The sequence below is a fragment of the Rhinolophus sinicus genome, linkage group LG05, assembly GCF_036562045.2.
Source record: "Rhinolophus sinicus isolate RSC01 linkage group LG05, ASM3656204v1, whole genome shotgun sequence".
NCBI lineage: Eukaryota > Metazoa > Chordata > Mammalia > Chiroptera > Rhinolophidae > Rhinolophus > Rhinolophus sinicus.
Genome location: NC_133755.1, coordinates 6,364,637 through 6,382,885, shown reverse-complemented (window position 1 = coordinate 6,382,885; position 18,249 = coordinate 6,364,637). Strand labels below are relative to the sequence as shown.

The following is an 18,249-nucleotide window of genomic DNA, read 5'->3' as shown; positions in this document are numbered from 1 at the left end:
CCTGTCTACACTTTTGAAGTTTTGGATTGGCTGATTGGGGAAGGCTTTTTTACTGGGACCAGTGTTGAGGCGTACTAACTAGCAGGGTCTTTAACCCTGTCTGTGGCTTCAGATGAGTTCTGGCCAAAATGATGCCGCAACTTTTTCTGTCTTTAACTCGTTTCAGTGCCTCAACATCACAGTCATTAGTCAGCAGGAACACTCCATTTCTACCATGTTCAACTCTGTGTCACTTCAGGCAAAGCACATGTCATCTATCCGGGCTGGCTTTCCCATATGTAAAATAACAGGGCGGGTCTAATTCTTAGGGAGGCGCTGTCCAGTCGGTCGTGATGAAATGGTTTATCTCTGTGCTGTCCAGTGTGGTGGGCCCTGGCCACTTCGAGCACTTTAATGTGGCTAGTGTGACTAAGGAACTGAATTTTTCATTTTGTTTAATTGTAATTAATTTAACTTTCAATTGCCATACGTGGCTGGTGGCGACTGTATTGAATAACACAGCTCTAGACAGTAATCTCAAAAGGCTAATCCAGGATCCAGCTCAAGCTGTAGAGGACTCCGACTGAGCTGACCTCACTTAATCTTTTTCTTTAAATATTTTCCTTTCCCATTATAAAAACAACAGCAACAGAAGTCTAGAGTTAGCATAGATTTTATTTTGCTCCTAAGGGTTGATGGTTCATTGGTATGGTTAAAATTTAAATATATTTTTAGTTTGTGGCTGCTTGTTTTGACCGAGACTTCTGGCCCATAACCTTTCATTCTTCTATGCATGTGACACATTTAGACTGAACATTTTAAAATGTTAGATGAAAAGTATTTCATTTGCATTCTCTATTACATTCAATGTCTTCTTTCTTGGAATTTTAGGGGATACTCCATTTTATGCAGATTCACTTGTAGGAACATACAGCAAAATTATGGATCATAAAAATTCACTGTGTTTCCCTGAAGATGCAGAAATTTCTAAACACGCGAAGAATCTCATCTGTGCCTTCCTAACAGATAGGTAATGTACATTGACTTTCTGTGTAGCAATGATACCTTTAGCTTTTAAATTTGTAGCAATGAACACATACCTAACTCCTATTTACATATGAAATCAATCTCTCGCTTCATCCAAATTGCATTTAAGTCTGGGTTAGCCTCTTTTTACTGCTAAGCCTGGGGTTGGGTTAGCCTTGTCATTTTGTGTGTACAGCCCAGTTGTAATCTAAATCTAACCTTAACCCTTGTGTCTAAAAAGAAAAAAACAGAACTTGGTAAAATAACACATTAGAGAGAAGTAAAACTTTTGTATTATTCACATTTTCTTTAAGGTGACTAAGCCACATTACTCTTGATTGTACAACTTTTGAGAGAAGAGCATTTTGTGCAGATAGATACTCAACTGGTTATAATCTTAAAAAAGCTATACTTGTGTTTGACTTGGGAGTGCCTCCTTTCCAATCCGGTTTTATTTGCATTTGAATATGAGCAAGTGTGTCCTGGAAATTCTATATTTTAAAACAAAATAGATGAACAACATTGGGAGAATCTGCCTCAAGAAGAGAAGCTAAGCTTGGAAGCTCAGCAGAGTTTCTTCCTTGGTCTCTCTATTCAGTTCTTTTCTGTTTTCCCATTTTATATTTGGGACAGGAGTCATCCTATCGAAGGACCAACACATACAAGAGGTTGCTTGCTCCACAGTCCAAACTTTACTCACTAACTTAGTGATCTTAGGGAAATCATTTTACATTTTTGGGAAATAATTTTATTCATCCATAAAATGATAGGATCTGATCAGATGATGTCACAGGGCATTTGTAGCTCTAAAATGCTATGATTCCTTAGCACGCCTTAGTATTTGTTAGCTAGTTGCTGTTACAAGCAATCCTGTAATGACTATCCTCATGCAATCACCTTTGCATACTTTTTGTACGTTAAAATCTTAAAGGTAGAATACTAGGATACGCATTTTAAAATTAGGTGATGTTGCAAAATTGACCCACAGAGAAATCACATCAGGGATTATTTTCACTAACAATAACTGTTTACCTCATTCTCATCAAACTAAACATTACGAATTTTTTCTTTTCCTATCTGAAGAAAGATAAATTATTTTTATTTTTCCTCATTAGAGAGGTTAATCATTTTTATATGTTTATCAATTATTTGTAGAATAGAACTTTTAAGACTTGTTAATTATATTATTAATGCATAATCCAGGCTAATAAACTCAAAGCAAATCCTGTACAATGTTTTGATTTGATGGGGATGACCATCATTTGTGCTGAAAGGTAAAATAAAATAGGATATGTTAATGAATGATTGGAGGTGGAGAATATTTTTTTTTAAGGAATTTTGCTTAATATGTAATACATTTTTTAAAAAAAATTTATTGGGGAATATTGGGGAATAGTGTGTTTTTCCAGGGCTTATCAGCTCCAAGTCCAGGCACCGTTTTCAACCTTAGTTGCGGGGGGCGCAGCCCACCATTCCATGTGGAAATTGAACCGGCTCACGTTCTCACCCACTGAGCTTCCGGCTGCCCCTCCAGAAGCTCAGCAGTAGCTTGTTGTCTTCAATCTAGTTGTGGAGGGCGCAGCTCACTGGCCCATGTGGGAATTGAACTGGCAACCCTGTTGTTCAGAGCTCGTGCTCTAACCAACTGAGCCACCCTGCTGCCCTGAGAAGATATTTTTAAAAGAACTTAATGCCATCAGTGTGGCTAGGAGTATTTCCCTCCAAAGTTTACAGGTTTTCCTGTTTATAGTAAGCATAACTCCAGGGCATATAAAAAAAACCAAATGCTTTTTATTTCCATAAAACCTTCATTGAAGACTTAAAGGGGCAGAGAATAAAATTACTAGCCAACATTTTTCTTATATTCAGAATGATAATTTTAATATATAAATGTAGAGATATAATTTATCTGAGTAAATATGGGTAGCTTCAAACAAATTATGTGGTTTCTTTTTAAGAAGGGGATTTTTAAAATAATATTTTTATTAGAGAGGTTTTGATAACTTCTGGGCCCAAAGTTAGATCATTGTCCATTTTACGTCCTGAAGTTGGTTATTCAGTTGTGGTACATGCAGGTACATTTTTTTATTTGAAAGTCTCATGTGTACTTTCTTCTGACACAAACTACAGATGGAAATATATTTTACTTTCCATTGAGTTTACTATACATTGCAGTCTTTTTAATCTATCTAGAGAGATTATATGTTATATAATTGAAATTGCTTATTTTTGAGGAACATTTAAGCTAAAGCTTTTAAAAAAGATATCTAACTCATTTGTGATCCTTATGTTGATCCTTATTGAGATTAGACTTCTTAATTTTGTCTTTTCATAACCTTACTTTTTATATAATCTTTAACTGCATTGTTTAGGGAGGTACGACTTGGGAGAAATGGAGTAGAAGAAATCAAACAACATCCTTTCTTTAAGAATGATCAATGGAATTGGGATAACATAAGAGAGAGTAAGTCAATAAATTTAAATATTTCCATCCCACCACATTTTAAATCCCATAAATTGATTCCTCTTTGAATTAATAAGCATGTTTAATACACTTAATGCTAATTTTTAAATTGAGAGGTTTCATTTCAAATTTGTTCAGTGGCAATATTTATAACTAAATTAATATTACCTCAATATCTTAGCAAACTAAGCATACAATAAGTTTATATTTATTGGCAGTATTTCCCAATACTTTTATAATTAACATTATTGACTTCTTAATTTGTCAAGTTAGGTTTTATGGATCTCAATAATTTGTAGAAAGAAGGAAATATAATACTGTCATTCAAATATGTTTGAATTAATAAATCAGTAATTATTTATGGAGACCTGGTAAATACTAGGGTAAGCATAGTAATTCATTTTAACTATATTTGACATTAGTTTAAGAGTAAGAAATATTTCTGCTTAAAAATGTAGAAAACTGAAGACTAAAGAATGTATGTGCAAGTTATTGCTGCTTATAATTTTAAAGCTAGAGTAATAGCATGTTGCTTTCCTTGTTTAATTGATTTATAAATATTTAAAGCCAATCTAGTGTAGTAATAAAATACTTACAAAATTTTAATTCTTTGAAATGTTAAAATAGAAAATGTGTTGCTAGAATTTTCTATAGTAATTCATAATATCTTGTCATTAATGAGTTATATATTACTAATGTACAATGTGTTAATATAATATATTGTTAATAATATAAAACATAATGGGGTGGTTTCTATATATTTTTGTTTTGATGATGAATGAAATAATTTATTTCTTTTTATTTAACAGCGGCAGCTCCGGTAGTACCTGAACTCAGCAGTGATATAGACAGCAGCAATTTTGATGACATTGAAGATGATAAAGGAGATGTAGAAACCTTCCCAATTCCTAAAGCTTTTGTGGGAAATCAGCTGCCTTTTATAGGATTTACCTACTACAGAGAAAATTTGTATGTCATTTGTTTGTTATATTTTTACTGTTTTCAAAGTCTAACTATAAAGAGTTGTCTTACTTCGAGACTCTGGATTATAGACGATAAAGTGTTAATTTTTTTTAACTTTTGAGTTTTTTGAAAAGGACTATCAAAAGAGTTATTTTTCACTTAATTTCATTATTTTATTTCTGAATGTTATATGATACTCATTTACAAATCAATGCAAGGCAATGCTTTATATTCTTTTGGACTATAGTGTAAGACCAAATACCTGCTTTTGAAGGAGCTTGTCAACTAATGAGGAATGTGAGAAAACTGTATAGTCATAACAAAGGTTAGAATGTGATATTTTTCTTAAGAAAGGTACCAAAAAATTCTGAGGTGGTTTGGGGAAAAAAAAAAGAGTTGTGTCTCTGAGGTGAAGGTAGGGAGAATTCAGGCAAGACCTCAGGGAAGAGGTGACATTATAGCCAAATTTAAAGATAAGGAAGTTTTTAGTGTCTGAGATGTGGGGAGTTTAGGTGAGAGTTATAGGGAGGTAAATAGTGGAGGCAAAAGTTTGGAATATAAGCATACATTGAGAGTAACTCAAAATGAGATAAAGAGGGGGAAAGTGTAGTTCCATTTAGTGACTTAATCTCCGTGATGTTAAATAATAGAACATCTGATAAAAGTGATAGGCAAGAAAAGTTCAGCATTTTAAATTATTGAAAGTGGTATAAATGTCTAGATTAGAAAATATTGCTTCATTTAAAATATGTTGAAGTGAAAAGAAAGAAAAATCTTTGGTTGGAATTTAATTCTGAGAGTAACTTAAAAAATGGATTAAAATGACACGCAAAAGAATGTATTTCTTGTCTTTCCTTCTAGGTTATTAAGTGACTTTCCATCTTGTAGAGAAAATGATTCAGTACAATCAAGGAAAAATGAAGTACGTATAAATTTTTACTACTCTATTTTAGTCACATGTTCAAATATTTTAGTAATGTCCGTGTATTTTTAAAAGTTTATTTGATGCTACTTTTAGAATCATTAGATGGCATTCCTTGTTGAAATACAGTTCAGCATAACATTGAAATGATTCATTTTTTTTGACAAGTATCGTTGTGTAAGACACAATGGTAGTAAAAAGATGAATTATGCATGCCTTTAGACTTAGTTTTATTAGCAAAAGTGATAGAATAGGTTTATAAATAGCTATAATACCAGTTAGAAATTATAAAAATTTATAGCACTAAGATTATAAAATCTATAAAAAGCTATAATAAGCTATAAGAGTACAGAAATGGTGGACGGATTCAAATTTTGAGTATTTAGCAATGAATTCATATAAAGGATAATTTTGTTATGCTGTTACAGTATTTTGTGACCTCTATAATTTATAACTGCACACAAAGTAAATCACATGCACACGTACATATACACATAAATGAGGATGCTTAACATTTTTCTCTTCAAAACTTAGTAAAACTGAAAATTTGGTTGGATAATTTTGGTATGATTTGTGTTTTAGGAATTTTACAAAGCAAAACAAACATTTTAATGTTTTCCATGTTTTTTGTTTGTTTGTTTTAAATAGGAAAGTCAAGAGGTATGTTGATGTCAAATATCTTGAAAAGCAGAAAAACTCATCACTCTAGCAATGTTTTGATATAGCCATATTCCACTTAGCATTTGGAGTACTGCATCTACCCAAGAGAGAAGTTTCCATCCTTTTTTCTACCAAGTATCCCTTTTCTTATTGATCCTATGTATCTGTTACTTAAAACATATGTAATTTTCAGGTTTTTGTTTATCAAGGACATATAATGGGCAGCTCTGATTAGCATGTGATCAAATTGTATTAATGCAATAGAGTTAAATTTGACTAGTTCATTGGCCTGTCTATTCTTACTAGGGAAAGATACAGTTTTGCTTAAGATACGTGAAACATTTGAGAAACCATGGAGAACCAAATCACTAGAAAGACTAGTGGAAAGAATATTGACCTTGGACTCTAGTAGATTTGGGTTGATTTTTGGTACTGTCACTTATTAGCTATGCTATCTTGGTTCGATTATTCACCTTTTGTGGATTTTAGTTTCCTTAGTTAGTAGATTTAACACTACCATCTTTATAGGATTTTTGTTAGGATTAATGAGGCAACATTTGTCAAGTGCCTGCTGCTGTACCCAAGGCACAAAAGGAACTCAAAAAGCCAAGTCCTTTATAAAGGTGATAATGCTCCAAAAGTGGATTATTTAATACTTTCTGTAATTTTAGTTTCTTTAAAGACTGACATAGCTGGCCTTGAAGAAGATTTAAAGAATGGCAAGGAGATGACTTATAATTAATTAGCTATTATTTATCCAAAAGAGTCATTGATTACAATTTTATAGTACTGTGCCTGGCACTGTGTAGGAAGATGCAAAGAAGAACTTACAGTCTTATTTTGAAGAACACTAACATATATTTGATCATGTCCAATCAAATATTTATTTTATATATACAGACCTTTTATCTTTATCTTATAAGCAAAAATGGTGATATTTTCAAATAAGTAATCTGCAGAAGAACAGTGGAGGATATCAGAGGGTATCCTTTATTCATGATGAATGAGAAATGTGCTGTCATAGAAGAATTCTGCCAACATTAGAGCTTCTCATCATGTTTACGAAATGTGTTCATACATACACGTGTACTGTCGTAGACAGAGCGCAAGAGATGGAGGATTTTTTCACTCTGTGACTAAAACTCACATTAAGAAGGTACAAATACTGTACCATTATAGAGATTATATTAAGTTGAAAGAAAAGAGAAGCTTATCATTGTTTTCTTTAAGCTTCTCATCTTTTAAGTGTGGCTAAACTTTATAGTTTCTTGTTTTCTGACAGATTCAGAAAAAACTGTACACATTAGAAGAACACCTTAGCACTGAGATACAAGCCAAAGAGGAACTAGAGCAGAAGTGCAAGTATGTTTTGTAGCTAATTAAATAGTATATTGTAAAATTTAAGTTTAAAAATATTACTAAAAATGTAATTATATGATTATTTTTAAAATTATGGTAAATTCTTTTATTGTAAATTAGGAGTTATTTTATTTACTATTTCTTTTGAAATTCTTTAGATGTATTAATACTCGCCTAGAGAAGGTAGCAAAGGAGCTAGAAGAAGAGGTAAAGTAGCTCTATGCTTTTACTAACATTTTTGTTGTAAAAAGTTTTGATGCCTGACTAACCCACAGAGTTCTCTTGGTACCATATTAATACATATCTTTATCTATAATAAAACCTCCCCTGTAGCATTGGTGAATAGAACTAAAATTATAGGATCATCATAATAGGCTTCATTTTGTTATGTTTTTACAAAACTTGAGTTAATGTAGTATGTGTAGATATATCAAATAAAAAATGCATTTGTATTAATGACATGGGTTAAAAACAGAAAGTAACCATTGTTTCTTTTTTTTAATGGTTACTCATAACATTTTAGACTCATGGTTTGTATTACATAAAGGTGGTTCAGTGGTGATGGAATGTTATCGAAAGTTTGACTTTCAATAGTAAACAACACTTACACTCTTGATTATTTAAGAGTAGTGTGCTGTTTTAAAAATATATAAAACATTGTAGTTTTAACAATATAGCAGTTACAGTTGTTTTTTAAAGATTTTTAAAAATCTACTTGAAATGACTGAAATATTTTTTTGCTTTCATTTAATATTTATACATACTTTCCTCTGATAATAACTTCAAGCATTATTTCAGATTACCTTAAGGAAAAACGTGGAATCAGCATTAAGACAATTAGAAAGAGAAAAGGCACTTCTTCAGCACAAAAATGCAGAATATCAGCGGAAAGCTGATCATGAAGCAGACAAGAAACGAAATTTGGAAAATGATGGTTTGTGGTGTAGAATATTAAATACTTATCAAGAAAAATATTAAGTGTACGTGTGTGTGTGTTGTGTTGAAGCTTGTCACAGAATTGCTTTTTATTATAGTTAACAGTTTAAAAGATCAACTTGAAGATTTGAAAAAAAGAAATCAGAACTCTCAAATATCCACTGAGAAAGTGAATCAACTTCAGAGACAAGTAGGTTGATCCCAATTTGTAATAAGGATATTGAGTTTTATTTATGACTGCCTATTAACAGTTTTAATTAGAAATGTTATTAAAGGATTCTTCCTCTAATTTTAAAGGGAAATCACTAGGAAATATTTTTAGGTTTTTGTTTATTTTAAATGCTTTGTAATGCAGTAATGAATTGAAGTATTTTCATTATATACACCTGTGTTTATTGTTGTTTATTTGATTTTTGAATGGAATCACAGCTGGATGAAACCAATACTTTGCTGCGAACAGAATCAGATACTGCAGCCCGGTTAAGAAAAACCCAGGCAGAAAGTTCCAAACAGATTCAGCAGCTGGAATCTAACAATAGAGATCTACAAGATAAAAATTGCCTCCTGGAGACCGCCAAGTTAAAACTTGAAAAGGACTTTATCAATCTTCAATCGGTTCTAGAATCTGAAAGGAGGGACCGAACCCAAGGATCAGAGATAATTAATGATTTACAAGGTATTAGAGATTGTACTTGAATTCATCTCGATTGTTCATATTTTGGAAATAACTTTAAATGATGAATAATGTGCTGGAGTAGCACATTTCTGAATATACTACTCTGTTATGTAAAGTTAGGGTATTAGAAATACATTAATAGAAAATGTTATGAATGAAAGATTTACTTTCAAATGGTTTGAAATATTTTAAAGTATCAAACCACCTTCCAAGGTGGTAGATGGGGTTGCAGTTGAATTAACTGTAAAGCAGTATCTCAACTATATCAACAATTATTAAACTTCTGCTCATACATAATAGCTCAAAGTATGAGATAATGTCCAAATTTTTTATTGTTAATGTATGTACTTTGTGAGTTTATTGTTTTTTAAAATGTTGCAATTTTAGGTAGAATATCTGGCCTAGAAGAAGATTTAAAGAATGGCAAAATCTTACTAGCAAAAGTAGAACTGGAGAAGAGGCAACTACATGAGAGATTTACTGATTTGGAAAAGGTAAAACATGTTAAGCTTGTATTTGTGTAAGAAAATGACTACAGAGAATTTCAGATTGGAAAACTTATTCTAAAATAAGGGAGATCTGAAACTGAAATATTTCTGCATACTCATGTACTCTTTTATATTTAGACTTGGTTCTGTAGACTAGGGATAAATATTTTTAAGGTTTACTTCAGAAGCAGCCCTCACTATGTTAGATGCTTATGAAGGGAGGGAGACTCTCTTAGAGTGTATAGTTAGGATGCTTCTTTCTAGGGATTCCAGAAAACCTGATTTTCACTTGTGACATGTCTCAAAAATGATGTAAAGTTATCATGACTTTTGGCATTTAGAAGTTTTGCTTTAAAAATACATAAGCTAGGGATAATTTCTAGGCTCTGTTCAGTGACTTTTTGTTTCATTCACTTATTCAATCATTGATTCATTTAGTACTTAGTGTGTCATCTGTGGTAGAAGTATCAGGATGCAATCCTGCCTTTAACAATCTCACAGTCTAATGGGTAATTTCTAAAGTAATAATAATTCACAGATGAATCTGATGCAGTGCAGTAAATAGAATGCTAGATGTATGGACAAGGGTATATTGGGTGGGTGCACAGGATGTGTCCCTAATCTGGCAGAGCAGGATTGCTTGTGACAGGGTGACGGCACATTTTGACTTGGGGAGGACAGCATGAACAAAGGCCCAGAGGATGGGAAATAAAAAAGGTGTAGTTGGTTTATTTAAGTACAGACTGTTGAATATTTCTGGACTATAGAGCAAGGGTAACAAATTGTAATCTTTTAAGGGAAAGGCAGTAAATATTTTAGACTTTGCAGGCCTTACGGTCTCTGTTGCAATATGTAAAGAAATGGGTGTGGCTATGTTCCAATGAAATTTTACAAAGTGGTGGGCCAATATGGTCTTCCTGTGAGAGTGAGGGTTCATTGGCCAGAGTGAGGCTACACAGCTAGGATGAGCTATATCCTGCAAGATTTTGAATACGCTGTTAAGAAACTTAGTTTCTGTAAGTAATGGACTACCTACCCACTGAAAGGCTTTCAATTGGATGACCTTATTAAAGTAGAGGTACATTTACAATCGATCACTGTGTACTTTGTGGAGAATAGATTTGAGGAGGACAAGATAAGAGGTAGGGAGACGTTTCTTAGTATTCAGATAATGGAGACTTAACTAGTGCAGCAGTTAAAAGGATGGAAAATGAGGATGAACCTGAGAAACACTTAGAGAAAGAATGGTTTGCAGCAATTAGGAATTGATTAGATGTGGCATGTGAGTAGTACCCAAGGATGAGTTCCAGGCTCCTAGTTTGTGATGAGACACATAGTAGTGCCATTAATTAAGAATAAAGGAAAAAGCTCTGTTAGAGGAAATAATGATAAATCCATTTTAGTCCTATGTGAGGAGCCTATGAGACAGCCAACTTAGGAAGTCTACAAAGCAGCAAGTTATGGTAATAGAAGCTAGAAATATTTGAGAGTTGTCAGTATAGAAGTAGCTGAAACCATGCAAATGGGAAAGCGCATCTGGGAACAGATTGTTTAGAGCATTGGTTTCTCAGGGCAGAGTAGATTACTCTGTTGGTGGATTGTTAGTTTGAAAATATCACATTTTACTTGAAACACAAAATAAATATCTATATTTATGATACAAACTAAAGAAAACAAAGAATTAGAAAATAGTTTGAAGATATATAGAAATATCTCAATTACTAAAGATTCTTAACTTACAACACATCTCCTATGTGGCAAATAAGGGTGAATGGTAGAGGATACTGAGTCTTTGCGTTTTTATTTAGATATAGCAAAGGGATACATTAGGCATATTTTAAAAGCTTGAGAAATAATGATATAGGAAGAGGAGAAGCATTGTGGCTAAAGAATACTACCTCCAGAGAACACCAACATTTAAGGGGTAGATGAGGGAAAACTTCACAAGCAACAGAAAAGATGAGAGCAGATAGGGGAATTGGGTGAGTTCAGTGTCAGTATAGGTCAGGGAAATCGTTTCAAGGGCAACGGTGAGTTCAAATGAGATAAAGACTGAAAAGCATTGAATATGTTGAGAATATCATTGGTCATTTTACTGAGATCAAACAATCTCAATACAGATCTCAAAATAGTAGAGTGGAGGTGAGAGATGGGTACAGTGGGAAGAGGACAGATAGAGTACGTAGATTACTTTTACAAGAAGTTTGAGTGAAGAGGGGAGGGAAGTATTGAACATCCTTAGTAAGTCTATAGAAAAAACTTTGTAAGTTTTTGAAATTGTGAGCCAGTCTTTTTTGTTTATACCTGCCATTTTAATCTTCAACAGGAAAAGAACAACATGGAAATAGATATGACATACCAACTAAAAGTTATACAGCAGAGCTTAGAACAAGAAGAAGCTGAACATAAGGCTACAAAAGCACGACTGGCAGATAAAAATAAGATTTATGAATCCATTGAAGAAGCTAAATCAGAAGCCATGAAAGGTACGCATTTTTATAAAAGGATTTTCCAGCAGTATTTTACTAAGAATTAACTCTGTATTTAATTAGTTGATTTTGAATATGTGTTTATATTTTATTGCCAAATACTGGAGGGAAAACACTATTAGAGAAGCACTATACATATATGAGTATATTCTTTATGGCAGCAATCACTTCTAAGATAGTAAGGCTCAAACACAAAATTATTCAACCAAATTTTTTAGATCAGAGAGATTATTTTGGTGATACCAGTAGTGACAGGCATACATACAGAATATGAAGTTCTAGATATATTTACTCAGATTTGGGGGATATGCCTTTTGTAATATTTAGTTTGACATTTCACCAGCTTGTGGTACAAAATTCCTGCCACTTTCTGCAACATAAAGATTTAAAAATAGCTGACTTAACTAGAATAGAAGCTCATTCAATATTGTGAACTCTGGCATGATGAAGATACTAGCTAGATTTGGTCAAAGCCATACAATATTAATGAATGTAGGGTAAGATAACAAAGTTACGTTCTCCACAAACCAGCCTGTATCTTGTAATTGTCTTAGGATAATTTTTTGTTTTCCAAACTGTTTATAATTATGATGAATTTGGAATTCCAAAGGAAATCACTAAAGTATTCTTGTGAAAGAGTCATAAAACTTGTAAGCAAATTTTATTTCATATTGAAATATAACATTTATGGATAACTTAGCAAAAAAATAGGTTTGTAATTATTGAATGTAATTAAAATTAGAGATTTAGTTAATATCATTTTAGTGTAAGGCACTAATTCAGAATGATAAAAGATGAAATGAGTACTTTATTTAGAAAGTCTAATTAGAAAAGATGAAGTTAGTAGGCCATGTTTCCCTGTCCGTGGCCACACAGTGGAATTTCCTTTGAGGTATAGTTTAGGTGCAATAAAATGCAAAAAGTTTTCACATTTGTGGTGCACATGTGTAACTATCTCCCCAAACAAGGATAGATAGAACCTATCTTTTCACCACCTCAGTAAGTTCACTCTTGCCTCTTTCTATTTTCTGTGCCCACAAAAGGGTGTTTGTTTTTTAAAATTAGTCCTTTTGTTCATAGGTTATTTTCTGAGCTGATGAAAATGAACCAATTCAGTATAATAATATCTTCCATTTTCTCAAACTCTTTTTTACAACACTAACATAAGATGCGTGATGACATTTGTGTTTTACATGAGTACACAAAACTATTATAGGTGGTGCTCAAATCTGGGTCTCAGGCTTTGGTCTTTCTGCTGCATATCATTGCCTCCTTTGATTAAGAACGTGACTTCACCATCCATGAATTACTAGTTATGTGACGTTGTCTAGTTATTTAAACTTTTTGTGCCTTGTTTCCTATAAAGGCACAATTAGAGTATTAGGTTGTTGCGAAAACCGAGTGCAGTGATACATGAAAAGTGCTTAGAAATGCTAGCTATTATTAGTAGTATGTAAAGAATAGTTTTGTTTACCCACACTTTTGAAGATAGTTCATTAAAAACTGAAAATTCATAGGTTTAATTTTTACTTAATACAATTTTGTAGTAAATGATAAGTAGATGTTGAGCATTAGTTATGAAGGAGCAGAGGAACCTAGTTGGGTTTGAACAGATTTTCTAATTGGAACATCAAAAGGTAATTCTCTACTATAACTTACATTCAGTATGGAATCACTTGATTAGACATAAACTCTGCCTGCTCTTCACTTTGAGATTGAAAGGCTTTTAAAAGCCTTTTTTAATTAATAAAACTATTGCAAACCATTTAGAAAATACAGGAAAGGATAAAGAAATAAGTAAAGATTAACCATAGTCTTAGTAATCAGAATGATACGTGTATATTTTCTCAATTTTCTATACTGTTTTCCTTTTAAAAAGTATAAACATTTTCTTAGGCCATTAAAACTTCTTTTTTTAATAGTGAGCTCTTATCAAGTGCTTGCCATTTAAGTGCTATACATATATTAACTCAAAGCTTTCATAATATCCCTATAAGGGTAGATACTGTTCCCACCATTCTAGAGATAAGAAAACTGAGCCTCAGAGAGGTTAATTAACTTGACCAGCCAAATAATTAGGAAGTGTCAGAGCCAGGGTTTAAATTCTGGAAGTTTGGGGCCAGAGCCCTGTCTTTGACCACCTCCTTAAAACATAATTTTCATCCTCCGCATAGTAATATCTTAATAATGGAAACAGCCATAGAGGTCATAGAATCTACCTGAATGTTTTAAGATAAGAAGAGTAATACTGAGAGGCACAGAACAGCAGCAAAATAAAAAAAAAATCTTTATTTAAAAGATATAAGTATCTCTTAAAACCATAAGTAAAAGCAGAATTATTTTATGTCCATTAGAATGGATGTAATATTATAGAATGTAGTAGATTATTATACCCTGCAAATGAAACATCTAATTTTCAAGCACGAAATTGTTGACATTTCGAATACATTAAGAGGAGTGATGAAAATAATAAATTTGGGATTAAAAAATTTTAAGGCAGCATCATTTACTATAATTTTTATTAGCACAATATCATGTATTTGACATGCTTTTTTTGTTTGTAAATTCATGGTTATGTCCATTTTTGTGCCACTAGAAATGGAAAAAAAGCTCTTGGAAGAAAGGACTTTAAAACAGAAAGTGGAGAACCTGTTGCTGGAAGCTGAGAAAAGATGCTCTATATTTGACTGTGACCTCAAACAGTCACAGCAGAAGATAAATGAACTCCTTAAACAAAAAGATGTGCTAAATGAGGATGTAAGTATGTTTACTAACCAGTAATAATAAACTAATGAATTAATAGTAAACTAGGTTTATTTGTAAAGGTACACTGATGGGTTTTCACAGTTAAAATATTTTTCTTGTAATAGTCCACAACCTTTTAATTTTACTGAATTTGGATGATATACTAAATGAATCATAATTTGAAAAAGTTTAGTTATTTTTACCATAAAGACCGTATTTTACTGTGAAATGAATTAACTGCCTAAGGGCAAAAATCTGTTTTGCATCATCGTATATGCTGCCAGCTTCATTGATAAATCAAAATAATTTACTTACATACCAAGTATGCAATTTCTTTTTTAGGTTAGAAACTTGACATTAAAAATAGAGCAGGAAACTCAGAAGCGCTGCCTCACACAAAATGACTTGAAGATGCAAACACAGCAAGTTAACACACTAAAAATGTCAGAAAAGCAGTTAAAACAAGAAAATAATCATCTCATGGAAATGAAAATGAACTTGGAAAAACAGAATGCTGAACTTCGAAAGTAAGTTAATTGTTTGAGACCAAGTTTTACTAATATGCACAACTATCCACATATAAATTATCTTACTTTTGGTTTATCTGGGGATTTTCTTTTGACCATTTTATTTTCTTGACTTTGTTTTCTCTTTTTTTCTGTACAAGTAATATGTTGAATGCCACTGTTGTCCTTCAAGAAGATTATATTCGCTTCCTCAGCAATTTTTTCCTACTGCCACCTTATTGTGATAAAATGACAGAGAGTGTGGTGGTGGTGGAGCAGAAGAAAATGTCTGGGATTTGCACCCTGTGCTCTTAAGATTCCTGCTCAGGACTGACCCTCAAGTTTCTTGTCCATGTGTTTTTGTTTGTTCCTTTAGTACCTTTGACTTGCAAATGTTTGACTATTAAGCAAACGCCATATAAATTTTTAAATCATTTTTTTAGGATATATGCTAGTGCTCTATTTAATTTAGAAAATAAAAAACATATTGTTAAAATACTTTTAATATGTAGTAAATATACTGTTAAAGGTTGTCCCATTCAGTCATTAGTTGTATAATTACTTCTTCCCAGTGAAAACCAAAGGTCATACTGGATCCCAGTTATTTGATGAGAGGCGGTATGTAGAGTGTTAAAAAGCATGCCAGGCAAGATGTTGGTGTCAGTCCCATTCTGCTACTTCCTAGCTGACCAACATTGCGCAAAACATTTAACCTCTCTGAGCCTCTTATCATACCTACAAAAGGGCAGTAATAGCTTCCTTGTTAGGGCCCTTGTCAAGGATAGCAGTGATTTATTTACAATATGCGTACAATAAACTGTAGGGACTGTTACTGCTACAACTGTTACTGCTACTGCAGCAACTACTGCTAAGACTGTTACTCTACTCCTGTCATCATAACTGATTACCTGCTTTTTACACATGTGACAGGTCAGTAAGTTGATACTATAATACCTAGGAAAGGATATTCAAATATTCAAATATTGATACTACCTGGGAAAGGATGGTCAAAAAGATTTTGTTCTTTTTTGTTGATCTATGGCCTGGGTAAGCCTAGAGTCTTGAACTTCATGAGATTTCAACTTTTAAAAATTGGAACTAGAAACTTGAACAATATTCATACGTCTTCGTCTTACCTTTGTTTTTTGGTTGATCCTTCCCCCGTATATTTTCTTTATTCTTCTCTCTCATTTTAGGCTAGCTTTTTTTCATTTAATAGAAAACTTGGTCCTTCAAGAAGGATAAACTCTAGAGATATGTCTTAACATATGTCTTCATTTGTTTGAAGAGACCCTAATTTGACTTTTCTGGATCCCAAGTTCAGAAAGCATCCCAAGTGATGGGATAGAACTCACTGGCCCAGCTTTGGTGAAGAGCCTACGCTGTAGATCGTAGGTTCTAGGGAACACAGTTTTAAAACTACTTGACTACATAGACATTCTCCATAGTATCTTTTCTAACAACAGTGTTTATATGACTGCAAAAGCTAGTTAAACATCTAGATTGTGTTTCTTCTCCTGTTCTAACTATACTTTATTTATACCAAATTTTCGGTACTTAGTGTATATGCCTCTTTTTTTTTTTTCTTTTTTTTAAATAAGTGCTACATGGATCTATTGTTTCTTAATCCCTCAGTTCCTAACCCCTCCTCTCCAAAGACACCCACATTTGCAATCTTACATGGAGGTAAGATGGGTACATAAATAATTGTAATATAAGGTTAAAAAAAAATGCATGCAATGAGAACGTACATATGAAGTGCTATGTAGGCTGCATTTGAAAATGGTCAACATATATATATCTTCCTTCCTAGATTCCAGTAAAACTTAGTAAAGGAATTTTTAAATGCATAAACCTGCATCAAGAATTACAATGGATTGGAGGAAAATAAGTTCCTTTAATTAATGAAATAGTTGCAAGTTGATGGAAACCTTCTGACTAATGACGTAGAGCGAAGGGAGCAGCAGCCAGGTGTATATATGAAGGACATAGGTGGAAAAAAAGACATATTATTATTCAAAGCAAATACCTTGAAAGGGCTGGATTAAGATGTCACGCTATGAATGGAACAACCTTCTGATTATCCTCTACCACCACCCCTTGCAGTTATGTCTGTAGCCAGGCACTGCCACCACTAGGGTTCCTGTAGAGCAGTTCCCCTGAAGAAATGGGACACACCCTCTGTGGATAATTAGAACAGCTATTGTGGGGTCAGCAGCTCACAGGAAAGCCTTGCTCCTTCTGGCATTTCAGACCCCTGCTTAATGCTAGCTTTTTAAGCCTCTCATCTGAACTGAAGTTTGCCAGTTAGAAAACCCCTCCCACACATACAGAGATTAAAATTTCTGTCTCCTCCTCTGTACATAAATAACCACGTATTATACACTAGGCATTTGAGGAAAGCCTGCAGTGCTTGTGAGAGATTGTGATAAAGGAAGAGGAAAGGGCCCCCAGGTGAAACATATATCAAGGAGAAGAGAATTTAGGAAGAAAGCACAAACAAAAAAAATCTCACTGGTAACAGTGTTGAGCAAAGATTCTAGGCGATACTACTTCCATTAAACAAGAACCAGACGTAATGCAAAAGGGGCAGCTGGAATAGGAAAGAGCTCTTGAAGATTAAAGTTGACTGTCAATGTAAATTTATTAGAAGGATTTGAAGAAAAAGTCAAAGAAATTTCACAAAATGTAGAATGAGGGAATGACATGGAATATATGAGAGAAATAGGTAAGACACAGAGAGACTGTTCCAGGAATTCTACCAGACAAATAAGAATTCCAGGGGGAGGGAATTATTTAAGAACTAATGGAAAAGAATTTCCCATAGCTGAAAAGTCTTTAGATTGAAAGGACCCAGCAAAAATAAATGAAAAAATACCCGTATTTAGACATGTTCTCATGAGATTTCAAAAACAAAAGAGAAAGGATGGGCTCTTTAGATTTCTCATCTCAAACTGGGGAGGTTGTGGTTTGTGGTTGATGCCATAGGAAATGTTTAATTATGTCACTCAGGCCGGTGACACAACTATGTTGGGG

At 33.1% G+C, this 18,249-nt stretch overlaps 1 protein-coding gene across 3 annotated transcripts in view; it reads left to right on the top strand.

Moving 5' to 3' along the window:
• Nucleotides 1-18,249, top strand: part of ROCK2 (Rho associated coiled-coil containing protein kinase 2) — a 107,178-nt gene that overhangs the window by 66,740 nt on the left and 22,189 nt on the right. For all 3 annotated transcript variants that reach the window (XM_019750016.2, XM_019749858.2, XM_019750089.2), the window contains exons 7-20: nucleotides 871-1,009; nucleotides 3,378-3,469; nucleotides 4,279-4,438; nucleotides 5,294-5,354; nucleotides 6,003-6,014; nucleotides 7,297-7,376; nucleotides 7,532-7,580; nucleotides 8,172-8,307; nucleotides 8,408-8,499; nucleotides 8,739-8,985; nucleotides 9,373-9,479; nucleotides 11,800-11,959; nucleotides 14,559-14,719; nucleotides 15,050-15,234. In XM_019750016.2, the coding sequence (XP_019605575.1) occupies nucleotides 871-1,009; nucleotides 3,378-3,469; nucleotides 4,279-4,438; nucleotides 5,294-5,354; nucleotides 6,003-6,014; nucleotides 7,297-7,376; nucleotides 7,532-7,580; nucleotides 8,172-8,307; nucleotides 8,408-8,499; nucleotides 8,739-8,985; nucleotides 9,373-9,479; nucleotides 11,800-11,959; nucleotides 14,559-14,719; nucleotides 15,050-15,234 (1,681 nt within the window). The remainder of the gene's footprint in view (nucleotides 1-870; nucleotides 1,010-3,377; nucleotides 3,470-4,278; nucleotides 4,439-5,293; nucleotides 5,355-6,002; nucleotides 6,015-7,296; nucleotides 7,377-7,531; nucleotides 7,581-8,171; nucleotides 8,308-8,407; nucleotides 8,500-8,738; nucleotides 8,986-9,372; nucleotides 9,480-11,799; nucleotides 11,960-14,558; nucleotides 14,720-15,049; nucleotides 15,235-18,249) is intronic.